The sequence below is a fragment of the Carya illinoinensis genome, chromosome 8 (genome assembly GCF_018687715.1).
Source record: "Carya illinoinensis cultivar Pawnee chromosome 8, C.illinoinensisPawnee_v1, whole genome shotgun sequence".
NCBI lineage: Eukaryota > Viridiplantae > Streptophyta > Magnoliopsida > Fagales > Juglandaceae > Carya > Carya illinoinensis.
This window is the reverse complement of record NC_056759.1, coordinates 9365887-9392847: the sequence shown is the minus strand read 5'-3', so window position 1 is coordinate 9392847 and position 26961 is coordinate 9365887. Positions and strand designations below refer to the sequence as shown.

Sequence of the window (26961 nt, the reverse complement as noted above, 5' to 3'; positions counted from 1 at the left end):
GCCCAAGCCGGGATGGGTTATTATCTCAGTGGAGCTCCTCTGGTCACTCGGGAGCGGAATAAACTGAGTGATGTCCCCTGAGTTGTCGAGAGCGATGACGGGAGCGGGGCTAGGTGATGCTTGGCTACGAACGCGCCGGGCGTGGAACCGGGCATCGCCCTACTCACCGACTCCGTGGCCCTTCGCTGGCGAGGGCTAGAGGATGCTTGGCTACGAACGCGCGGGGCGCGGAACTGGGCATCGCTCGTTGGGTGTCACATGCGTGGTGGTACTCTACGGTGTGACACTAGAGCCAAGGTGTGCGGATGACCCCTAGGGGAGGTCATGGTGTATACGGTTAAAATTGGATAATGGTTTGTGAGGCCAAATGGGACTTTTGGCGTGGGCCAGATGGACTTCTGGCGAGATATTGGGCCGGATGGACTTCTGGCGAGATATTGGGCCAAATGGACTTTTGGCGGCCAAATGTGACTTTTGGCGTGTTTTTCGGAAAGGATATGTTTTTGGGCCAAATGAGATTTTTGGCGTGTGTGGAAAAAAAATTATGTTTTATGGGCTTTGTGCATTGGGCATGTTTCATGCATATTGTTTGAGTCCTATGTGTTTTTATCTGGTAGCGTTTGGGTTTACTTACCTGCGGAACCATTTGTGGTTCCGTAGCTTTTGGTGCAGGTGATGAGGATGAGGAGGAGGAGGCTGAGCCCGAGGATGCGGCTCCGCCGGGTTGCTGATGATATGTTTTATATTTGTTTAAAACTGTATTTGGGTTTTTGTAATATTTTATTTACGTATGTTTTAAACAGTTTGTATTACATTAAGAAAAAAAATTATGGTACTTAGTTATATGACTTTCGTTATCCGCTGCGTTTCCTTTTGCACATTTGTTGCCTTTGCACACACTTGACACCCGTCGATGGGATGGTGACCCGGGTTGTCACCATCCGGACGTCTCGATTTCCCCGTGTTCGGGCGTGGGGATTTGGGGGCGTCACAGAATTTGTTTGGAATACTGAAAATTGATAGGCATGTATGTGATGGATTTATACCTGCTGAAGAAGATAGCAGATTTGGATTTGAAGAAACAGTTGCTGCTTGATGATTGGATATTTGACTGTTGTGGATTAAAGCAAGTAGTTGCTGACATTCTTCTTGAGAGAAAGGCAGTGAATTTGTTGAATCAATGGGAGTACTCTCAGGTTGAATCATGACATGATTTGCTGTAGAAAACTTTCCTCTCTGTTGCTTATAATTTGGAGGATAGCCATGGATCTTGTAGCACTTGTCTACTATGTGATTGGTCATTCCACAGTGAGTGCATAACAATTTCTCTTTTCTACCTTGCTGCCTCACGAAATTCTGTCTTGGATTCTCTGGTTTCTTGCTCAAGAAAGCTGCTGTTTGCATGTTAGTAAGCCTTAAAGATCCAAGTTCTTGCTGTTTTTCTTCTTGAATGATTAAAGAAAAAACTTTTGTGATTGTTGGCATTGGATCAAGAATCAGAATCTGCCCTCTAATGTGTGAAAAATTGTCATTCAATCCCATAAGAAATTGAAGAACATGCTGCCTATGTTGATATTCTATAAATAATTTGACAGTTCCACAACTACAAGACTTCAAAGCCCCACATGTACAGTTTGGAATCTGATTATAGTCGAGAAGTTCATCCCATAGACATTTAAATTTTCTGTAGTAAACACTTACAGACATTTGGTCTTGTGATAATGAAGCCAACTCTTTTTGTAATTGAAAAATCCGTGGACCATTTCCTTGAGAAAATTGATTCTTCAATTCTTCCCACATCTCTTTGGCAGTAGTAGCATAGATGATTGTTCCAGCAATATCCTTCGATACAGCATTTAGTATCCAAGATATAATCATGTTGTTGCACCTCTCCCATGTCTCATGTAAAGAACTGGAACTAGCCGGTTGACTTATTGCTCCAGTAATGAAGCCGATTTTATTCTTTGCTTTCAATGCAATTTGCATTGATCTACTCCATGTATTGTAATTATCCCCTGTGAGGACTTGAGAAACCAAAATAGATCCAGTCGAATCACCATTCTGTAGATGGTAAGGATTCGCTGATTGATCAGAATTGAAGACTTGAAAAGAATTCAAGTTTGTCACCTCATCTTCTATTGCAGCGGTAACAGATAGAATTGAAATGAAACCCTAAATTTTCTTCACTAATACCATGTTACAAACAAAAGATTGATGCAAGAAAAAGAAACTGAAATAAATAGAAAAACTCTTATTGAATTCGTGCCCTGTCTCTTACATGTATCTCTGTTTTTATACAAGTAAGTAATTAAGGGTATATCGATAAGCTAACAACAATTACACTGTAACAGAAATAACAAAATTACATCTAATTGAAAATTAACTATCTAATAATACCCTTAAATATTTAAAAAAATTTCACATCATTATTAAATTTATTTTCTTAATTATTAAGTACAAAGAGTTAAAAAAAAAAAAGAAAAAAAGTCGGGACACATTGTCGTGGTAACGCATCGGAAGATAGCATTTTCCATAAAATAAAGTCAATAATATAACTGAAGAAAGTAGTAGCATTTCTCAAACCGAGAAACAAGAAGAGGATGAAACTCGCAGCATTTCTATGTTTTTTTTTTTTTTTTTTCCAAAAAAATTAAATAAATAAATAAATAATAAATAGTAGAATGTTAGTAACCTATCATTATCCATTTATAAATGCCTGGGATTATTCCAACGTATGTGTGTTGGGTTGAGGCTGGATGGATCGGTTTATCCAGAAATTTGGACATCCTATATATTTGCCCCGGATACATCAGCGTTGATTTCGTGGAGTGGTCCAAGTGGTTAGGAGGCCCATCAATTATGGGTGGCCCACCACATTATTTAGTCGAACATTCTCCCACATCGTAAGGAATTTATTTATGCAAACCGATCACAAACAAGCTGGCCCGCACATTTCTGTTTTTTAATGTGGAAAAAGGAAATTTTAAAGGGGCATACGTGCATAAAGACTAATGATATAAATCACACGACATGTATCTCAAAAATAATTATTTACTAATACTAAATAATTATTTACTTATTTAAAAGAAAATCTAAAAAATTAATAGATAATATCACATCATCAGAGAGAAGTGCATGTAGTGTGGGTGTAATTTGTAAAACAAAAATAATACTCATGAATATGCTATTGCTGTGAAATTATTTAAAAAACAAATAAATATAGGAATTGATTCACATGAAAAGAAAATAATTTTTTAATAATGAAGTACACTATTTTTCAAAACAACTGTACGATGCTGTATGTGGCTAGCACTACTCTCAAATAGATGTGAACTTTATGAAATTCATGTATTCGAGCGCGTCAAGCTTGAGTTTTTCATGATCTTGATGCATTTCATGTTCACGAAGAGTTCGTAATGTTAAAGAGAGTTCGAACTTATTTACGAGTTACTTTATTTTGATAAAATAGATTATATATATTGTAGTTTATAACTCTTTGTGTAAATTTCTACAAACAAATTATTTTGATATTTTGCTGATATGTTTATAAAATGTATATATACATATAATATCAATGATAAACTGATCATATCAAGTGGCTTGTCGGGTAATATTCTTTGTTTATTAACAACCCAATTCGATATTGATCCTCCAATTTAAAGAATCTCATGATTATCAACAACTCAAGGCGACAGGAACCCAAGCAATTTGATCCGTGCATGTGGCAGAGGAATGAAACCACCCGGCATACACCACCAAACACGGAGATGCACTGCACCCCTCTATACTATGCGAGACCTGATCTTGTTGGGTTGGACGAGATAAAAGCTGAATATATATACATATATAAGGTCGGATTTTGTGGTTGATAGCTAGTACTGTCAAACGTAAAGCTAGCAAAAGAAGAAATAGAAACAAAGGGGAAAAAGTTGGTGGAGCCCCTGTGTTGGTGAAGTGGCAATATAATTTACTCGTGTGCATGTCTATATCTGCAACGTCGAGTGTATCTGATTCATATCCACCTATTTTTTCTTCACAAAATATATATGTATGTGATCGATCGAGCTGACGTTCTCAATCCATTGAAGACGAAGATATTGGATGGGGGACTCTAATTTGATAGGGCGGGGGACACAAAACAAAGCAAATCAGACCAGGCATGCAGTACGCTGGAAGTCACTCTATATTTTGCTGCATGTAACAACATGCAACGACAGGCCAGGCCAAGCCTTTCGTAAATTAAAGAACCAATAACTTAAGGTCCAGTCAACATTACTACTACTACTCATCAATCAGATAATCACGGCCTCGATCGGATGCCTCGATCAACAGGTTTATGGATGTGCATGCATGGCTATAAAAAGAAGTAGCAGAAGAAGCCAAGAACAGGATGTAGCTTCACGTGTGACAGGACAGCTCAACTAATTAATGACGTTTTTTCTGCAAATTATCATACATATATACAGTACTTCGATCCCGGATCGATAGATGTTTGCATCACAACCACAAACTTAAGGCAAGACATGAAGGCTTTCCAGGTCAATTCTTCGATCGGGTATTATTCTTTTCTTGTGATGATCTTTCCATTAATTAGATCGACCCTCATGACCAGTTCGATCTATATATAAAGCTGATCGACCTGGGAAATATCATGCATTCCGTCACTAGACAGCAAAAGAGCGGTCAACTTAGGGCCGGCTACCTCTGAATGGTCGGTTTTACAAAGATAGGCCAACAAATTGATCAAATGATATTACGAAAAATGGAAATTTGTGATCAATATTTTACAATTAAAAATCGAAAATGAATACGTTTTAGTTAGAAATAATTCTTTTGATAGTAAAATATTAGCCATAAAAACTCAATTTTCTTGTAGTGATATATTATATGTACCCGTTTTTTATACATTTTATTTGTTGAAAAAACTTATTTATTTTCAGGTTTTTTTTTTTTTTTTAACACAATAGATCATAAGATTTAAATGCGTATATAAGGTTTCTATGGCTAAAATTTTAAAAATTCAACTTTGGTGCTGTGGATTTTTATGCCGAACTCTTACTACCTAGTCTTAATTAAAATTTAAGGATAATGATATACTTATTATATTCTTTTACAATTATTTTATTTTATTCTTAATTAATATTGATTGGTACGTACATTATATTTGTTATTCTTTTTAGGCAACAAAAGGGTGATCCAGTACTTAAGGACTATATCAGGTCAAAACTCTTTATCTGAGTGTGATCCCTATACAATTAGAGACACCTAGATAATCCTGTGATGAAAATAATGATTTATTTGAGGTGAAAATGATAGCTAGCTTTGTGGGGTTGGATGAGAGGGATAATTATTAGTGTCAACCTCGTGTAATAATGATACACCTATAATTCTTTTACGACTATTTTGAATCAATTAAAGCAATCATGATATTTTATTAAAAATAAATTTAAGTATTAAAAAATTAACAATATTTTTATAAAAATTTATATTTAATCAATTTTACGTATTTTTTTCCACATGTTATTAATATAATTCGTTGTGTATTAAAAAAATTAATATAACTAATTATATAAGTAAAATAAGAATACATAAAAATGATTATATATTACATTACTCATATTTCCATGCATAAAATAGTTATAATATGGTTGTAAGTGGATTATTTTTCTTATATGAGTATATTATATCACTTTTGAACCTTTGATTCTTAAGTGAGTAGTAGATCTAAAATTGGTAATTATTATTAATTTTCCCCTATAATAAATACAACATGCTCGCGGTAAGATTAAGGCATCATTTGTTTTCATAACTATTTTCATATTATCTAATCATTATAATTTTTTAAATTTTCATATAAAATAAAATAAACAATTTAATTTTTTAAAATTTTAAAACAAAAATAACATAAAAAATATATATTTTAATAATATTTTATTCAACTTTTAACTTGTTTTAACTGAATATTCCATATCATCTATGAAAACAAACGAGCATTTAGAACTCATGATATATATATATATATATATATATATGAAAGATGCTAGGCATGTTTGGATATATGCACAGATGGTACTGCTACATCAATATTATACATTAATCCTACATAAAAAATATCTATATTACACATATTCCCCTCCGGCAAATAATCTTCATTCTTCAATATGGTCAAGTACTATTTTGGGGTGGCTTCGGCCTTAATTTGCTGCATGTCATGTCCTGAGAAGGAATATGCTGAGCTCCTGGCCGGAGCTCCCAACCGGGTTAATCATGTGGAACGACTCCGAGTCATGGGATCCAATGACTCGCTCAAAGCCGGCTCTAAGGTACAAGAGTTCACCTCCATCCCCAGCTTCGACCTCGGACTTGTTGGCCGCCGCAGCAGGCAGGACTCCCGCTCCAACAGACACTGTCTGCATCTGTTTCAGCACCGCAGCATCGCTCGCCGTCATCTGACGCCTTATGGCGAACCCAACCTTCCTGCCGTTGCAGTACATGGACCAAACGGGCACGTTGAAGAGCGAGCATGAGCTGGAGTTGGAGCTCATCGTGGAGCTGGACCTGAGGATCTCCTTTTGTCTGTCGCACTCGAGCGCGATTCTTAGCACTCCGTGCTGCATCTCTCTGGCGAGGTAGGCCGTGGGGACGGCGAACTCAAGCAGGAGAAGAGGGGAGCTCCGGGTGTCGTCTTGTAGGCAGAAGCTGACACGACCTTTCCTGTAGCCGAAGAAGGTACCGGTCACGGTAGAGGAGGAGCCGAGAGTTGATTCGGTGTCGCTGGAGAGTGAATCCGACGGTTGGAAGCCACAACATGGAACCATGCACTCCACCAAGGACCGAAAGGATCGCCGGAACCTCACTTCTTTGCCACAGTCGACGGAGGTTGCAGTGTCCATAATATGCAGGGCATGGCCTCTTTGGCTTCCCAAGTCTATCATCCTCATGATCTTTGTGTATATGTTACGAGCTCAGAGTTAATGTGTGTGTGAGAGAGAGAGAGAGAGAGAGAGAGAGAGAGAGAGAGAGAGTAGGGGGGCGTCGGCCGGACTGTGCCGGGAGAAATGTCAAGAGTGAAGTAGATATAAAGCTAGAGCTATGAAGAAAATAACTAGGTATAGTGTAAGAAGATGGGGGAGGCCTAAAAAGCCAATAAATAAGCAAAGGAGGGGGCGCAAAAGTGACGTAAAGGCGTTGGAGAATGAAAGAGAGAGTGGGCCGAGGAATCGCGGGCAATAATTCTGCCCACGAGGGGCGTGCGGGAGGGTCCCATGCTTTGAACTATTCGGTTGTGTGTACGTGGCGTGCCTGATGCTAATCGTATGGTTGTATATAATTGATTTAAAAAATCTATTCATTATGTTTATAAGGTTGTATTAGATAATAAATTTATAAATAAAATATAATAAATAATTTCTAATCATATAATATAATGAGATAATGAGTGAAGATCATACCTATTTTAGTTATAAATAAATTTTATAAAATTAAATTAATAAATTAACGTGAAATATATTAAATTTATTTTTAAAAAATAACTTTGTACATTGGGGCTTGCAGCATTTCTTTATTTAAAAGAAGTAAGACCGAAAACAGGAGATCAGAGCATGAGGGAAAGAACATAGTAAAGAATATCAAATTTATAAAGTTTAGCCTCAAATGTCAGTAGAAAAGTCTTCCCCAGGCGAAAAGAAAGAATGGTCCAATAGAGGACTGGAGATTGGGAGGGATGGGCATGTATGAGTGTGAGTATGATGAGCAAGGAAGCACGCCCAAGGCAATGATTAGACCCAAGAGTCCTGTCTGTCCCACTTTCCTCCTACCCCAATAAGATACTAATATCATATACTAATATCATATGTTTATCCCATGATCATAAATAGTTTCCCACTGGATAGATAAAACGGGTCGACGACCAACTTAATGGTGAAAATCTGTCCTGAATGTTCTCGTATTTACTTTCACTGCAGGTAAGTTTAGTTAAGTCAAACAGCAAATCTTTATATAAATATATATATAAAATAAATCTACTACTCCACTCTATTGTTATGTTTTAGTTGACTACTAGTAAAAATTATTATTATTTTTATTTAATGATAAAGAAAGTATTTTTAAATATATTGATATATTTTTTATTTTTTAAAAATATTTAAATATAAAAAAAATTTAAAAATATACTAGCGATAACAATGAGCGGTGCTATTCAGCTGCCTAAGTAGCACCGCTCTTATATATATATATATGTATAAGCTGATAAAAGCTTTGATAGGTTCAGTTTAATGAATCAATAGTATTTCATTCTTAACCAAAGTAATTATAGGAAATATATATAGAAAAAATTGTTTTAATTATTAAAATTTTTTACAAATAAACTCATAAATTAATATGATTTAAAATGATACATTAGATTATACGTAACTCGAGAGAGCAATTGCATGATATATAATCATACCACTCATGTCTAAGCTATTCCCGTAATTAAGAGCTAATAGCAAGGGTATTTTAAGCATGAGCTTAAAAAGGCTATTATATATAAATGAAAGATTGAAGGATTTAATTTCATCTTCATTAAGTTCATGAGATTCTTGTTGATAAGATAATTACCTTGCCTTGGATACCTAATCATTGTTCTGTAAGACAGATAGCTAGAGATCATATGATGATAATGCCGAGTCATTTTGTGGAATGTTTATCGATCTAGTGTATTAACAGTACGTACTAGTATTAATGATGTTTCCATTTCTTTTTATTTGCTTTGATTTGTCAATTATGATAATGGTGTGTGCCAATTCCATTATATATCTTCGTGTTGAGTTTTACTATATACAGTTATTTTTACGTATTCCTTACAAACTCTATTGATACAATTAGTCAAAACAGTTATTTTATATTAAAATAAAGTGACGCAACTAATCACATTAGTAGAGTGCACAAATAGTTTATAAAAGTGATTGCATATAAAAATTTTGTTTCTTAAAAAGGTAACGTAGCAGAAGCATTATATATAGTTTGAAGAACTAGTAATATTGTTCTCTATAGCATATATGTTTTGTCATCACAAGTCATATATTAATATGGCACATTTTTCACAGTTCTATCTGTCTATATACAACGATCAGTCTACCAAAATCGTATATACTAGTAGAGATATAACTGAAAATGATAAAATTTGAAATGAATATCAAAGAGCATCCATCCTTTAGATCTTCACTTGTTTGTTTGTTTGTTTGTTTGTTTTCTCTATTGACAAATCGTCTCTGTTTCTCTTTCAAAAGATGATCTTGGCCCACCGCCCACGTTAGGGATGAAGAAGAGAAGTAGGTTTTGCACGCTTTGCATGCTTTTTTTTCCACCTTATGATTCAATATATGTTATTCCTGCTTCCATATATATAGCACTTAATACTTCCCACCGCCCCTTCAAGATTAAGTTAGCTTGAGTACTACTACTGAGTGCTTGGGTTTTCATGCTGATTATTGGGCATGCAATTTGCACATATCTCCATCATCTCCCAATTGGACCGACCACCTTTATGCAGCTCTCTGTGGGAAAAGCTGCCATGTCAAACGTTTTGTCGACTCATTCAGGCCGGCCAGGAAGAAAACAAAAAACATTAGGATCTCTCACATCCTCTTTTAAGTAGTTCTTTATATAAAGCAATGCTTTCCCTTTAGTTTTCAATAATTAATGGGTTGCAATCGTGTCATTTTCTAGTCAAGTTTGCTTGTGCTTTTGTGCTTGCTAGCTTGATTTATATGCGGGCTTGACAATCTACACTTCTATACCATCTGTATATATAATAGAAATCATGAATCATGATATATAATCCGAGAAGCACTGAAAAATATTGGTCATGCATGAAATATTGCTCAATACGTCTAAATTTGACGTATCAAATTAAGACACGCATGCTAATTAATTTTATTTTTAATAACCCTAACACTTCTCTAATACTAGATATTAAAAAATTAAGGCGAGCATAAAAAAGACTTCAACTCATTAGAAGATCGAGGTTCCTTAATGGTTGAATTAATTAACTACTCATATATGCTAATTAAACTATACATTTTCAATATATAACGTACGTGCCTTTCCATTCCACTATAGATTATCCTATATTATTTGTTTTCAATCATCTTTACCGATCATATATTTTAATTAGTGCTAAATGTGCCATTATAAGTGCCATGACAAAGCATACACACACACACATATATATATATAAAGAAAAATAATAGTTGTACTTTTGAGTATGCAAGTCTCATATAATTATTTAAAAAAAAATAAATAAATAAGAGATTTATAAGAAAAAAATATTAATTTTTTAATAATAAAATTTATTTTATTTTTAAATAGTTACTCCACGCTAGCTTGTATAACCTATGATTATATATAACACTTGTTTCTAATTTGACTTTGTCGTGAAGATCAAAGGATCGGTGAAACAAATGAATTAACCATAATCATTGACAATTAATAATGCCGTAGCAAATCATTCTATGGCATCTATATGTAGTACAAGACTATTAGTGTGTACGTGGTCATGACGGACAACGTACTCTAACACGCACGTACATAAATGTATACACGTGCGGTTATGAGAATGTTTAGAGTGAGGCACGGGCTACTTCGGTACAGCTAATAGCACTGATCATGAGGGGGACAAGAATAATGCTATTATGTAATTTTATTTTATTTTTATTTTTGACTGTCTATACATTTAATTTTTTTTTTAAAAAGGCAATATCCCCAGTACTGCTGCATACATGGTGTTGAATGAAGGGTTGTTTGGACTTGGAGCGGAGTTTGTTAGGAGATAAATAATTAACACCAGCTTGGGCTTCAATCCGATGGATAGTGGGGAACAAAAGTAGACCTGAAAAAACATGAACCTCTGAAAGTCTCGACCGACAATAAAAGAAAACAGTATTTCGTTTGTTTTTATAAGTGAGATGAGATGAGTTGAAATTAAAATTAAAAATTAAGTATAATTATATTAAAATATATTTTTATAATATTATTTTTATTTTAAGATTAAAAAATTAAATTATTTATTTTATTTTAGATGAAATTTTAAAAAAATTGAAATAAATTAAAATAAATTACGAAAAGAAACGAGATGTTAGAGCACTAGCTAACTTGATGTAGATTTTAAATATTTAGTGATTAGTTAAAAATTAAAAAATTATATATTTTTAAAATTTTAAAATTAAAATAATCAATTCAATGTCAATACTCTTAAAATATCGAGTAAAATGGTAGTTTTGTTGCAATAATAACAATAATAATTAGGAGAAATAAGCTGTCAACAAGATGGAAAAATCCTATTTTTATAATCTTATTTTAAAAAGCAATATATTTTTTATATATTAATTGAAATGAGAAAAAGTTGTAACTATGTTATTATTCTTTATTTTTTTATTTCGCGTTTGACCAACAAATCACATCATTTACACTTTCTGCCGGCAGATTTTTACAAATCCCAATATGGGACCAACTTTACCCATAAAAGGTTTTTCGTCGGGCGTGGAGACAAAATTAGCTGGATCACATGTTTACCGGACAAACTTGCTCCGTGGTCCTGGACAAAATAGTTTTACGCATTGTTGGGATTTAACTCATCTTTATCTTATTTAATTTTTATATATTTTTTTAAAACAAATATTATTAAAATTTATATTTTAAAAATATTTTAAAATTTAACTTTTATCTAGTTTCATCTTAATTCAACTTAATATCTAAACGGAATAAACCTCTTTTAAGTTTGTTTGGAAAAAGATATTTTTGATATTCTCATATTTTTTAATTATAATTTAAATAAAGTATTTGAAAAATTATAATAATTAAGTCCAAAAGCTGAAGATTTGAAATTATAAATTTTTAATAAAAATTCTATTATATATTATTCACTGATATTATGAAATATTCTTTATAAACGATCTCTTATTTATGGAGTAGTCTAGTCTTGTGCAAGTAAATTTATGCCAGGAGAGAATTGCCACAGTCAATGAAAAGATTTTATAAAAATAAATTTATAAACTAACGTGATATTATGTGACATGTTGAACTTACTTTGCAACACAAGTAGTTTTATAATTTTAGGTACCACATTAAGTCATGTGAATTTGTAGATTTACTTTTATAATATATTTTTGTGGCTAAAGCCGTGTGATTTATGTTTTATTTTTTTAAAATAATTATGTGGTGTATGAATGATAAGCAGAATAATTCAATTATTTTAGTAAAAATAAAATAAAATAAAAAATAAAAAAATAAATTTTAAAATATATAAGATGTACAGTGTAAGATGATCAGTATCGTCCTTATTTCTCGTAACAATACGAAGTTATTGGCTTTGAATTGAGAGGTTTGATTTGCTTAATTGAATTAGTTAAGTTGGACTTGACGCATATACGAAAACAATTCAAATCCATACAATTCCTAATCTCAACCAATAATATTTTAAACTCTGAATACGAACATAATACGAAATTATCAAGAGATCTAACTTGTTTTTATCAAAATGAATTGAATTTAGATTGATTTCAATACCATACAAACTTTAGTTAACGTGACATTCGAACGTGCAAAAACATAAAATTGTCAAGAAAATTTAGGTGTGATGTACCTAATTTATTTGAACATCGACTAACGTTTTTGTTTACTCTTCGACAGCTTTGGAGACTTTCACTCTTTCAGCAACATAGAAGAGAGAGGAGATTGATGTCATGTTTATCTTTTTCTTCCTCCTTTACGGTTTACAATCTGCCTTTTCAATTTTTGTTCTATTTTTTTTAAATAATTACGTGGTGTATGAATGATAAGTAGAATAATCTAATTATTTTAGTAAGAATAAAATAAAATAAAAAATAAAAAAAATAAATTTTAAAATATATAAGATGTACAATATAAAATAATTAGTACCATCCTTATTTCTCGTAACAATACGAAGTTAATGGCTTTGGATTGAGAGGTTTAATTTGCTTAATTGAATTAGTTAAGTTGGACTTGACCCACGTACGAAAACAATTCAAATCAATCAAAATGAATTGAATTTAGATTGATTTCAATACCATACAAACTTTACTTAACGTGACATTCGAACGTGCAAAAACATAAAATTGTCAAGAAAATTTAGGTGTGATGTACCTAATTTATTTGAACATCGACTAACGTTTTTGTTTACCCTTCGACAGCTTTCGAGTCTGGACTTTCGGTGGATTTAGGTGTTGAAAAGTGTTAAGGAGAGTTGTGAATAATAATAAAAAGTAAGTGAAAAGTAATAATAAAATAATAAATAGTAATAAAAAGTAAGTAAAAGGTAAGGAATAATAATAAAAATAAATAAAAAATAATAATAAAATAATAAATAATAATAAAAAAAATTAAAAAGTATTGAAGATATTTCAACGTCCAAATACAGCAGTCTTTCAGCAATAGAAAGAGAGGAGATTGATGTCATGTTTATTTTCCTTCCCCCTTTACTGTTTACAATCTGCCTTTTCAATTTTTGTTCTTTCCAAGGAGTTATAATATACATCTTCGAGCCCAATACAGAATTGCCGCTCTTTTTGAGATTGGACCCTTTTTTTAAGGCTCATTCAAGCCCAAGCCCAAGCCCATTTCAGTTGTACACTGCCACCAAAACCTTTCTCATATTACAAGCTCCATCGCTTGAGTTTATTTGACTTTTGAGTAATATGATTATTATTTTTAATTTTTATCATCCATAGTCATATTGTTTGATATTGAATACTCAAGCATTTATTTATTTTTTGTTTTCATGATTTTGGTCGATGTAAGGCTAAATTATTTAATAAAACAAAAGAATTTATAAACATCTTTGAGTTTAGCATGCAGGTTATATAGATAGTGGCGGAACCAACAATTTCTTTGAAGGATCAATTTTTTTTTTACCGTATACACATTTATGTAAAATAAACTGAAATTAAAAAAATCATAAAAACATTACTTCATGTAAAATAGGATCTCAATAATTTGTTACAATCACGTAGAAATAAGATTCTATAAGTACAACTCAATATATGTTTCTGATTTATGACAATAATATTTCATAAAATAATATCCATTTATCATTATTATTTGTGTAATGAAATATTTAGAATTTAATTTTTTCATAAAAACTATCAAGTGATATTTTTGAAGGTTATTTTTTATTATAGTGTGTAAGGTAATTATGTTTTATGTAAAATTTAGATATTTTTGTGACACATTAAACATATAATGTTATAATTTAGATCTTAAATAATTTTTTTTTATTGCTTAATGAAGTCTAGAGGATAAAACCTCTCAACTATTTTTCATAAAGATTATCAAACTTAAATGATTTTTTTTTGTATTTATTTCAATTTGGACTCCATACATTTAAGAAGCCTATTATTGTATATATATAACAAAATATTTTGGGATTCATATTAATAAGTTTATTATTTCTCTTATTAATTTTAATTTAATTTTGGTGAGATCACATCCTTAAAAATATGTATTGTATAGAAATTATACAAAATTTAGGAACAATAAGAGAAAAATTGGAGAGAGATATTTTTAAGAATATTGAAATTCTATAAAAATTTTAAGAAGTATATGGGGATTATAAATTTTTTGGGGGGCATTTTCTATATTTATAAAACTATATTGAATAATATCTTAGAATCTTGGGGTTATTTTGAATTTTTCATAAAACATGGCCCCTCAAGCTAAATGTGGTTCCTCCACTGTATACAGGTTCACGATCGAGTTTATTTATTGGATCAAACAATTTTCGAGTTTACTCGAGTCAACTTCACATGTCGTATTAAATATCATTGCAGCCTAGTCGTCTAAAAGCAGTGAGATTTGTTTCATTACATGCTCTATTGGTCTCGTTCTTTTATTCATGGATCCGTCACAAGAGTTGACGAGAAAAATCTTCACTTGTTGTTGGATATACATACACTTTATGGGCGAGAAAGGGGTGCAAGCGATTAATTAAGACCTCGATCACTTGAGATTCACGTGACATTGGACCATTAAAGGATTAAGCTACATTAAACGCACCATTTGGGTTCTGGAATAAAGTCAAGTACTAGTTGTATCCCTAGTCTAATATCAGGATCAATCCATAGAGATAAACCCTAGAAAAGCCTCAATGTCGGCATGAGAACCCAGCTAACCGTATCCCAACAATATAGGAATTTACAGAGATAAGTTCAAGAAGATATTCAGGCCATATGTGTACTATCAACGGTCGAATAGTACTCTAAAAGATAACATACTAAACTGAGCACTAAGAATCATGCCTAGCCTGAGACGGAGTTTCACTATGGTAAAAGTCCTTATAAATAATCTACTACTATTGAGATATAGATTCATCACTCATTAAGAAAGCTTTGACTCCTAAGTAATTTAAGTATTAGAAGCATCTCTCATTAGATTTTCGGTGTTTTCCCTTTCTGGTTACAAGTTATTGATTAATATTACATACAATCGTAGAGTACTAAATATTATATATATAATTATTTTGAAAAAAGTGAGATTTATTATTAAAAAAATTAATTAATTTTTATATGAATCTCATGCTTATTAATTTTTTTGAACTAATTACATGATATTTGCACACTTACAATTATAACTATCATTTTTCCAAATCATTATAGCACACGGCGTGTATACTTGAAAATTGCATCAAGCACGTGTGATGCAGAACATTATTGATTCAGTTGTTGAATATTGTAACATCATTCTCTACCCGTCACTTGAAATTTGCAATATCAGGTAAATTTATTTTTATGTTCATACTAAGTGGAGAATCCCGATCGAGTGGAATTGATGTTCTCGTTGCAAATGTGCATGGAATTTCCAGTACTATTCTTTTCAATTTCGAGATTGGCAATTTTGCACTTTAGCCGGCAATTAGAAGAAGCTGGCAGAAACTGGTAAACGACTTACTGTTCGACATTTACATTTGGCCACTATTAACGAAAAGAAATCCGTAGCAAAGAACGGCAAGAAAATTTGCACGAAAATCCCAGATTTTACAATATATTATATAGCTACAAAAATCACGCACACAATCCCAACCTCTATTTTTTTTTTTTGCTTACATGGAGGTGGATATAAGTATGATTCTTCTGCGGGGTAGTTTCTGAGCCTCAGAAACTGCATTATATACTGATCATAGTGAAGAAATAAATAATTTTAATCTAAAGAGCAGCAGTTCCTTCGTAAATGGTGCTCAATCTGAGTCTAAAGGAGCGAGCCGCCGTCTTCGTTCTTCTAGAACGGGATCTCTGCAACTTCCTCGCAGACGACCCGTCTTGAGATAATCCACTGCTCGGCTTGGCATCAACAGTTGGCCGTCTGTTATTCTTCTGCGACTCGAAACTTTTCTCATACCCAAACCGATTGATCTTGGTACTTTCGAAAGAAACCGATTGATAAGCCACAGTAACAGGAGATATACGGGCCTTGTTCTTCCGTCGAAGGCCGCTGTTTTTGGAGGCATACTTCTGAAGAGCAACGGCGGCTTTGACGGCCAAGGAGGCCATATCGGAAGCGGTCAAGCGCTGCCGAAGCTTAGACGAGGGAAGCACGAAGTAGATCTGGTCGGCCTGCAGTTGGTCCTCCGCATCCAAGGCCGGAATGTAGTCGTCGTAACCCAATTTGTCAGAACTGCAGATGAAAATGGACGACGACGACGAAGAAGAAGAGGAGAAGGAATTCTCGGCCTGGATGACCTGGGAGACATATGAAAGGGCGGGATATTCTCGGAGGACACCATTGACGGAGACGATCTTAGCTGTGGGATGATCACTGGAAGGCCAAGATTGTGTCCCACTGAACATCACTTGCGAGACGCAACCACCCATTTTAGGTGTTGTGGCGGGTGTCAAAAGACAGGTTACTAAACACTCCAGACAGGCGCAGAGACAGATGCGTACTAGGAAAATGGAAGAGCACTGGGGAATGTTCAAGAATCATCTGAGACACGAACCCAGTAGTTGTACTCTATATTAATAGGTCTCATGTTAAGGAAATAACTTGGGGATGAAGGCGGATGATGACGGAAGCGAAGGCGTCATCAACGAACTCAGGAGTCAGGACTCTGTTTTCGGAAGCTTGGGGTTCAAGTAGTCAAACTTGTACCGCGTTTCTTTATTTACTCTGATGTATGCTCTGATGTAACCATTTCAATGTAACGCCCAAATCTCGTGCCATCAATTATTGCTGCGCAACCTTGTTTAGATCCGAAAAGCATTTAATTAATTATATTTTATCTTATTATTATAATTTTTTTAAAATTTTTATATAAAATATAATAAATAATTTAAAATTTTTAAATTACTATTTAATTATTTTAAATTTTAAAATAATAATAATATTAAAAAATAATATTTTATTATCCTTTATATAAAACCATCTCTTCTCATTTATTCAAACTAGTTTGAATTAATTTCTTTTAATTTTAAATAGAAAAATAGGATTTAGGTCACCCTCAATCATGAATATATATAGAAAAATGATAGGATTGTAATTTTATATATTTTAACAAAATATTAAAATTAGAAAAATAATTTTTTAGCACTTTTGAACTGCTAGATTGTTAAATAATGTGTTTGAATTAAAATGAAAAAATTATTATTTTTTAAATGCTAACTGTGTTGACGTATCTATCGTTACTACTTGACACAAGTCAGGTGGCGGCAACTAACTGGAAAGCCTGGCCCATGACGCCGGCGAAACCGTCATCGACCGAAGCAGCTTGGGCCTTGGAGTTAAAGTCTTCCAACTTGTCATGTGTTTTTGTCTTTTCTCAACAGAATAACCCGTACATGCTTTTCCTGTTGGTCTATCTTTTACTTTATTATATGGGTGTAAAAGGTTTTTATTTATTATTTCCACCTTATAATTATATTGCAGCCTAGTCAATAGTATGTACAATTATGATAAATGATAATTATAACTTAATTATTTTTAAAAAATTAAATAAATACATAATTTAAAAAAAAAAATTTTAATAATAAATTTTATTCTTTTCTACGATAATATGTAATATTATTCAAATTTAAAATCAATAGTAACATAGTCCGAAAGTAACGATGTCCTAAAAAAATAGTAGCTTGGTAGTAAAAATAACTGTTATTTGAATCAAAGAAATTATTTAATTACAAACAAATTATAATAAATAAATTTATAAACTGATGTATTAAATTATAAAATTATTTTTATTTTGAAATAAATTTAACAAATCATTTAAAATAACCTTAATTCTTTTATCTCGATATCAATGATCACGTGAGATTGTTTAAGCCAGCCAGCCCATATGATCATTAAAGAGAACAAAATCCTTTGACAGATATTCATTCATTCACGGATAGGGGTACAAGTTTTTGTTTGGTCGTCCTGACTCTCGTGCTCGTGCAAGTTGCAACGTGCTGAAAGCAAGTCAAGTTGGCCGTTATACTTTAGAAGACCGGCCTCTACTCTTCACGTCCTCATCAAAATCCATGACCATTTTAAAAAGTACAGGGAAATTTAAAAAATGGTCCTTGATTAATGCCATAAACCAAGAACGGCCCGAATTTTCAAATAAGATATTATTTTAAAAATATTTATACTAGTAATTAGTTATATAAAATTCTATATGATTAATAAAATAATACTATATATCACGTTCATGATCACAAAATAATTTTATAAATATCATTATTTTTTATTCTAATTTAGATGGTAGGGAAAAAAATAGTTCCTTGATATATAAATATTTATATGGATGTATATTTTAAATAATTATTATATGGATAATTAAAATAGAAGATTAATTAAATAGGAAAATAAAACCAATTTAACAGAGAAAAGAGATAGCCACGTCAACGCTAGATCCTAAAAGTCTTGGCCACATCTACACTCTTAAGTTTAACGGTTGGTTTGGATACCAAACTCAGTTCAGTATATTTTATTTTTAAGTTATTTTAAATATTTAAACACATAAATGAGTATAGTTGAGGTGTGTATCTCAACTCATTATTATTTATAAAAAATTTAAATTAACTCAACTCAATATTTATATACAATTTTAATCATAAATGCATATATAAACCTTAACATACCTTCGATATTTTATTTACGAGTAGTGTTAGGATTAAAGTTTAAATAGATAAATTTTGTGTAAATTTCTTTTATGAATAAATAAACCTCATAATTAATAAAGAGTAATTTTTTTTTTACGTACTTTTTCAATGTGAATTTTACTTTTTTTTTTAATTATTTTAAAAAAGAGGCCATTATCCACAGTGGCAGCCACCCAGTAGGGCCGGCCAGTACCGTATCCCACTACTATATATGTTCCAAATCTTAGAGCTTCAATTCCCTTCCCCTCGATACAAACAATATTAATGAAGTGGTGCACAAGAAACAAAAGAATAGAAAATTCCAGAATATATATAGATCAAGAAGGGTGGCTGTAACGTGTACAACAGATCGAGAATGGTGATGAATCATACGTGGCAGTCCCTGAGAGGAGAAGTGGCACAGGACAGGACCATGCATTGCAAGAAGCAGACAAATTAAGCAGCCCTCCTCAACCACCTGCTAGCTTTTAGTTTGGATGATGAGTTGAATTTTATTCTTGAAGTAGACCAGCCAAACGTCGTGATCATCCCAAACGAAGTCGTAGTACTTGAATACTTAAGAGGTGCATGTTAAGCTAGCAGCAAGAATTACGTCACGACATACGAAAGTTTTTAAAGAGTTAGAAGCTGCGCGCAAGCAACAATATCCTTAGTTTTTGGCCTCAATAATTCAACAAATTATATTATATTATCGTCCTTTAATATTTGCTTGCTACCCAAAAACGAAAAACAGATAAGAAAGAGAGAGCTCAAATATGGATGGAAATGGACGGAGGAGAATGGAGCTGAGTCAGAGTTGAATACCATGACACGCAACCTTAGTTTCATATATATATATATAATCAAAGATATATCATTGACAGAGATATATATATATATATATATATATATATATTATATCTAAGAGCATCTGGAAATGTACTTGTCTGTGTTTCAATGCCCATTTTATGGGGGTTTAAGTACGACGTCTCTCCCAAACTTTGAATGATATTGACTTCCCTAGCTCGTAAAATCTAGAATAGTTATTTTTTCTTTTTTATTCATAAGACATTTATAAATAAATTATAAGATACAAAATACAAATTTGATAGGATGATATCCTTTAGAGTCTTTTCAAAACTAACACATATTATAATAAAAAAAAATAGAATGATCGGAACCAAACAAATGGCTCTCATCCACTTTTCCGACGATTTTAACAGATAAACAGGTTAACTAATATTATTACATGTTGCGTTATATTTTAAAAAGCGAAAGTTGTAGAAAGTCTATATTAATTAATCGAGTCGTATCAATATAGATTTTTTTATTTTATTTTATTTTAATCAAATTAAGATGCATTGATGACATGAGGTAATGAACAAGAGATCGGACAAATGGAAAGGATGGATAACCCTGCACAAAAATTGAATAAAATTAAAGGAAAGGATCGATGAAGCCAAGATTCTAGCCCCACATTAATTCCTAGCCAAGGAGAAGACCTTTAGAAGACGGATTATCGTGCTCCAAGAAATGGATTAGGGGAGGGTAGCTGCGCCAACCCCCGCATGGTGGGATGGGCAACCCCACCCGCCCATGTGGGGCTGGGGGTTAGGCGGGCCCCACCCAGCTCCCACCCCGCTAGGATATATATTTTATATAAATATATATTTATACATATTCATAAATATATGTACTATATATAAATATAATAATATGTATTAAATATAGTTTTTATTTAATATATTGTGCAAGTTACAGCCTAATTTGGCTTTTGAAATTTCTAATGTATCCTTGATTATGCACACTAATATTGAACAAAAACTATTAGCTCAAAATTGTCAATAATGAAAGCATTAATACAATAATTTAGTTACGAAGGAAAACTATTTGAAAAACTCTTCAAATGTAAAACATTACGAGGCAAATAAATTCAAGAAAGTCAATATTATTAATTAAGAGGATTACAAGTAATATGTTTACAAAACATTTGTAACTAAACACGTTTCGCTTATCTTCTACCGCAGTAGGTAATCAAAACCTCTGACATTTTCCAATCTTTTTCTTTTCAACTGGAACCTCCAGTGGTTGAACTCAGACATGCCAACTCCCCATTGGAGTATGCTCTCACTCAATATTACGGATTGAGCTTTTTGAAAAATCCTTATCTCAAGGATTTTCTCTTACTTAATCTATTGAAGTTCTACTCATATCTTCAAACTCTCAATACTTGTGAATATGTGATCTTCAAGTGTTCAACCCAAACCCTCATGCGACTCTTCTACAAATAGACAATGTTGTGATTGATTTAGAGAATGACTCTGCTGACAGGTTTATCCAAAATCTCAGTCAGATACGTTACTTAACGATTTGTAAACATCTTGAACTGGATCACTTCTTCTAATTCAAATCAGTTTCAATTTCTTCAATAAAGTTGGGTTTTTATCTCTTCAACTGACTTCTAGACTCGAATCAACATAGGACTCTTGTAAACTCTTATCTTATACTTTAAATAGGATTTGATAAGAGTTATAATTCGAATACTTATTTTTATCGGATACCCTCTTATTCAAAACTTATCTTTATCGGATGCATTCCTAAAGTCCCATTAAAACTTACATTTATCCATTATTCAAATTTAAATACAGGCTCATCTAATTTTAGCCAAACATAAATAACATTTACAACTTTTATATAAGAGATTAGGGAAATGCAAGAGTTTCACATTGCTTAAGTGAGACACTTGTATTGTCTTGACCTTCTATATAAATATCTCATATTAGTCTACATTAACTAATACATTATATACTCTTTAACAAATTTAAAAATTATGGTATTAGTTTTTAAATTATGGTTATATTTACAAACCTAAATTTACAATTTTATTTATGTGACAATTTGGGTTCAAAGATGTGATTTTGGTCACTCTTGGGTCCAAAAATAATTTTTGAGTCCAGTGGACCATGGACACTATTGGAGTGGGTGGAGGACCTGTTGGATGAAGGCTCTGCCCCTACATCTAGGGGTAGATTGCGGGGTTAAAATCCCCATTGCCCATGTAGGTGCAGGGAAAAGTCGACCCCATGAGCGGATAGCGCCCCTAAAATAGACTGAATAGTGACTATTAGAAGTTGCAACTAGTAGAAACTAGAAAGATATTGCGATCTATCTATTTTTATTGATTATATTAGATATCATATATTCATTTCTATTACCTAGTCCATGTTCTCGTTTAGGGAAAACAAAAACATTCTCATTCTTTAACAAAACACCAAATGAACATCAATAATTGTACCCGCGTAAGCCTCACGTATCGTCAAGGATGGCTGGAGGGCGATTGCTAGAGTTAATAATTCATTACGGCACAAAAAATCCACGTGCTATGTAGGCAACATAATTAAGCACCTCATGCACTGATCAAATGGTATCAATTTTTAACTCATCTAGTATCTATAAAATATAATTGGTTGATGAAAAGAACCTTTTTTTTTTAATCTTTCAACTCAAATACCACTTGGCCGGGAAGATGGATGTGGTTCTGAGTGCATCATCACCTTAAATCCACATCATCATCCTTACTTCTGAGTGCATATGAGTAATCGGCATAATATCAAGTCAAGGGTCACTAATCGTTCTTATCTACAAAACAAAAAGGAATATAAAATTCTATTATATGTAGGTGCCAACACTGTTTCAACTTTCAATCAGACCAAAATGGGTCCTTCCACGTTTAAACAATTAGGTATGATTGTATTCTCAAGCCACAGAATCTTTCCCTACATTAACCAAAAGTGGTCCGCTTTATGACCAAGAATATGAATCCTTCATATAAACTTACTTTTTAGTATGGAAGTAATGAACAAACACCATCTTAATTTATAAAGTCATATATACCTTTTACATTGGTTCCACATATCCATAAGTCAATTCGTCTCGAGTTTTAGTTGGAGTCCTACTACTGATACAAGTTGATATGTAAATCCATCGCTTGTGGTAAGACCTTTTTATGGTAATTGATCTAAAAGATTTCGACAATCTATGGTCGTGTGCGTCGGTGTTATCAAAGACACTTTTAAATAGATTTTTTTTTTTTTAATTTAAGATATTTCTCAATTCAAACACCACACGACATGCAAAGCATGTGAGATAAATCCTGAATCATAACTTGAAAGGAACAAAACAAACAAACTATATTCATATGCACCAAATATGTTGTCTACATATTCCATGAGGATGCCACTACATCTTTACAACCACCAAAGCCCAAATATGTAATCATCTGTACAAGGATAGCCTGATGATGGGCATTTAATTGACATCCTAGAATTTCTAGTTTTAGAGAGAAACCCCACAAGTAAATTACCCGAGATGTATATGAAGGGACCATTTCCTACTTCACAACCAAACAAGAACACTCCTTTCTTATCCAGTAAATACACAACCAAGTCTTATGAGAGTCTCAAAATGGGGGGGCTCGATGGGGAATACCCTTTCTTCTCCTGGCATTGCAGTGGTTGAAAATGGGAGGAGTTGCCGGAGAAATGGTTGTAGTGGAGTCATCTCCCGAGCAAGAAGACCTCTCTCCTCCATAATAGAAGTGAGCAGCGGCTGAAATTGCAGGGCTATCCATCATCATCATGCGGCTGAAGGGATGCTTCTTCCGAATTTTCTTTGGGGTAGTCGACTCCTCTGATTCTGACCCACCATTGAAGAAATCCCTATTGTGCTTCCCTCTCAGCGTAAACGTGAGCTCTGGTTCACCACGCCTCATTGCCCCAAGCTAAACAGACAATGGCGGTAAGGGCATTTTAACCGACCAAAAGGACGAAGATGAAAGAAACAAAGCACGTGAGAAAACAGGGCATCAGCGAATCTCAGCAAATAAATTATTATTCTAAGTAGTACTGTCGCCTTGGGAACTTCAAATAACAAACGAGTAATGACTTGCGGACGCTGAAAACAAGGAATCCAAGTAAAGCAAGGCAAAGAATTGATTTGGGGGACTTTCACAAAACGCAGACAAAAGTGAGGTACGATGTGAAAAGGTGAGCTTATGAAAGAGAATCACCTTGCAACCCAAGGAGCAAAATCTGAAGGAATCAAGGAGGCTTCTGCAACAGGTCTCACATGTATTCGTGACACCCTTTCCAGGCCTAGGCTGTGGCCGCTCATTCAGGAATACAATCTTTGCGCTGTTGATAACGTAGGTCTGAACACAAGATATGTCGATGTACTTCTGAATCTCAATAACCCTCACCACGTTGTGGTACGAGGACCGTCTAATCTACAGCCAACCAAACAGATGGATTTTTACAAACACATTCCAGCTGAAGAAAAGAAGCATGTTCTCCGTATAACAAGAATCAGAGAAACAAAAATAAGAATTGAAAAAACCTGAACGACGCGGTGATCTTTGTGATCGATCAAACAGTAAGAACATAGAGCATTTCCCATGCAATCCAAACAGAACATGTTGCATTCGCTTTTATGGGAATCTCCATGGATGGAGCAGGGAACGAAGTAACTTGCTCTCAGCATTGGTATTAGCCATGGTGGACTCAATTCATCGTTCCCCATTCGGCCTAACGGACTCACCTGATAATTCAACATAATAGTAATCAGGAGAAGATTACAGTGTAAAAAAGGAAGAACAGAAAACCAAGAAACAGAGAAGACAAATACCATGACTTTCTTATGATTGGCCCGGACAAACCCAGTGATATTCTGCTGCTGCTGTTGATTATAGATAGCGAGCCTTTACAGTTCTGTAAGAACGAATCAAAAACCTTCCAAGATTGAATCTACAAACACAAGAAAACAAATATTAGCTAAACAAGCAGAGCAAGCTGAGAATCCACCAGTACAGAGGAAAAAAAATTAGAAAATCACAAAGAAAAAGAAAAAGAAAAAGAAAACCTATAGCGGAGCTTCGAACTCAAAACCTTCTGAGGAAGAAAACTGAAAGAAGTCGCCGCCGAAGATTATTAGGGTAAACACAGAGTGTGTTTCTTTGCAGGAAAGCAGGGGAAGGGACTACTACTACTAGGACGAGATAACCCCGAGTGATGCAAAAATGGCTTATTTTATATAAGGCGGTCACTACTATAAAGTAAAATAAAAACATAAATAATACAAAATAATATTTTTTTGGAAAAAGAAAAATTGGAAAGGAAACGTGCCCACGTATAAAAAGACCAGCCGACTTTTATGAAGGGGCTAGAATTTAGACACCAATGACGAGATTCTCCCTTCTTTATCACCGTCCGATGATATCTATACTCCTCTCTCTTTTTTACCTCGAACAGCTTAGTCATAATATTTTTTAGAGCAATGTTACGTACAGTTATTTTTACATATTTTCTGTACACTTTACTGATATGATTAACTGGATTATTTTTTTAATATCCAATCAATCATATCACTAGAGTGCACAAAAAAGTACACAAAAAAGACTGTACATAAAATTTTTGTATTTTTTAAGGGCAGCTAGTCCTACCTGAGCATCTGTCATGTTTTGAAGTATTGCCAAGGTTTTTTTAATTCCGTTTTTGGTGGCGGTTTTGATTAAGTCACTGGAATAAATATCAGTATTATTTTAAAAGAATTTATATATAATAAATTAATTATATATAAAAATAATAATATTTATATAAGTTTTAAAATATTAAAATATATATTTATAAAATTCAATAATATATTTTAAGTTATCAGTCTTAACTATTTTAAAAAAATTATTACTTATTGTTAAGTTTATGTACAAAATACCTTTCATACAGATTACAAATAGATATTTAAATTTAAAAATATTCACAAATCAAGAACCAAACAGATTCGAACTAAACCCTAATATCCAAACAGAATCAAGATAATAACAAGAACAGAATAATAACAGGATTAATCACCAAGAAAATAGAGAAATAATATAAAGATAAAGCAAGAAAGAACAACACAACCGATTTACGTGGTTCAACCCTAATGGTCTACGTCCATGATAGGAATGGGCCTTAGAGCTTTATTGATAATCGTTGTCCTTCACAGAGAAGCCACAGAAACCACTCTCCGATTATAGAGCACACATCTCACTCAGAAAATCACAGATTTCCCTCCCTTACAGTGAAATCCTAGTTTCTCCCTCTCAGTTCTCTCTCTTGAAGCCCCTCTCTTAATCAGCTGAAACACAAAAAATGAATTAGGTTAACAACAGACTGCTTTAGCGATACATATATAAGACACAACAGATGGCTCTACGTGTACTGATCTTACGGCTTAGACTTGGCCTTGGTTTAAAGCAGCTTACAAGTCACGTGCTGGTCATGTGATCCATAGCTCAAACCATTAAAGCATCCATGATCCAGAACCTTCTAAATGTAACACACGATTAAGAAATGTCAGATTAAAACAATATAACAATTTATAAATGTTAATTGCCATACCATTTACAAATCTCCACCTTGGCAAAACATTTATTTGCCAAATTAACAATCCTCATCATTGGCTTATTCCTGCACCTTCCCCCTAATGGGGACAGACTCTAGACTCCATACCAATTAAGTTCAGACAGTGTTTGAACTTAGACTTTGGGAGTGACTTGGTCATCATATCTGAGGGATTATCCTCAGTCGAGACCTTCTTCACACCCACAACCTTAGACTCTATAACATCTCTAACAAAATGAAGCCTTATATCAATATGCTTAGACCTTTCATGGTAAACTTGATTTTTAGCTAAGTGAAGTGCACTCTGGTTATCACAGTGCACAAAAATATTACCATTATAAATACTTAACTCATTTGCAATGCTCTTTAACCACATGGTCTCTTTTATTGCTTCTGTTAATACTATATATTCAGCCTCTGTT

At 33.2% G+C, this 26961-nt stretch overlaps 3 protein-coding genes across 3 annotated transcripts; all 3 read right to left on the bottom strand.

Moving 5' to 3' along the window:
- Window positions 1–6027: 6027 nt before the first annotated feature.
- LOC122317987 (protein MIZU-KUSSEI 1-like) lies at window positions 6028–7161 on the bottom strand. The gene is made up of 2 exons (XM_043135091.1): window positions 7012–7161; window positions 6028–6979 (listed from the first exon to the last, which is right to left on the bottom strand). The coding sequence occupies exon 2, from the start codon at window positions 6939–6941 to the stop codon at window positions 6210–6212; it is 732 nt and encodes a 243-aa protein (XP_042991025.1). The 5' UTR covers window positions 6942–6979; window positions 7012–7161; the 3' UTR covers window positions 6028–6209.
- Window positions 7162–16196: 9035 nt separating this feature from the next.
- LOC122274381 lies at window positions 16197–16862 on the bottom strand. The gene has a single exon (XM_043083419.1). The coding sequence runs from the start codon at window positions 16860–16862 to the stop codon at window positions 16197–16199; it is 666 nt and encodes a 221-aa protein (XP_042939353.1).
- Window positions 16863–23268: 6406 nt separating this feature from the next.
- LOC122318034 (protein RGF1 INDUCIBLE TRANSCRIPTION FACTOR 1-like) lies at window positions 23269–25181 on the bottom strand. Its single transcript, XM_043135158.1, has 5 exons — window positions 25020–25181; window positions 24786–24904; window positions 24498–24698; window positions 24172–24387; window positions 23269–23883 (listed from the first exon to the last, which is right to left on the bottom strand). Exons 2-5 carry the CDS (start codon window positions 24786–24788, stop codon window positions 23563–23565), a joined length of 741 nt encoding a protein of 246 aa, XP_042991092.1. The 5' UTR covers window positions 24789–24904; window positions 25020–25181; the 3' UTR covers window positions 23269–23562.
- Between the last annotated feature and the right edge of the window lie 1780 nt (window positions 25182–26961).

Bases quoted from the DNA above. Each gene is read 5' to 3' on its own strand.
- LOC122317987 (XM_043135091.1), bottom strand. From the start codon at position 6,941: ATGAGGATGATAGACTTGGGAAGCCAAAGAGGCCATGCCCTGCATATT.
- LOC122274381 (XM_043083419.1), bottom strand. From the start codon at position 16,862: ATGGGTGGTTGCGTCTCGCAAGTGATGTTCAGTGGGACACAATCTTGG.
- LOC122318034 (XM_043135158.1), bottom strand. The intron at 24,388-24,497 runs GTTTTTTCAATT...GGTTGGCTGTAG, and splicing joins AAGATCACCGCGTCGTTCAG to ATTAGACGGTCCTCGTACCA. The intron at 23,884-24,171 runs GTGATTCTCTTT...TTGTCTGTTTAG, and splicing joins TTTGCTCCTTGGGTTGCAAG to CTTGGGGCAATGAGGCGTGG.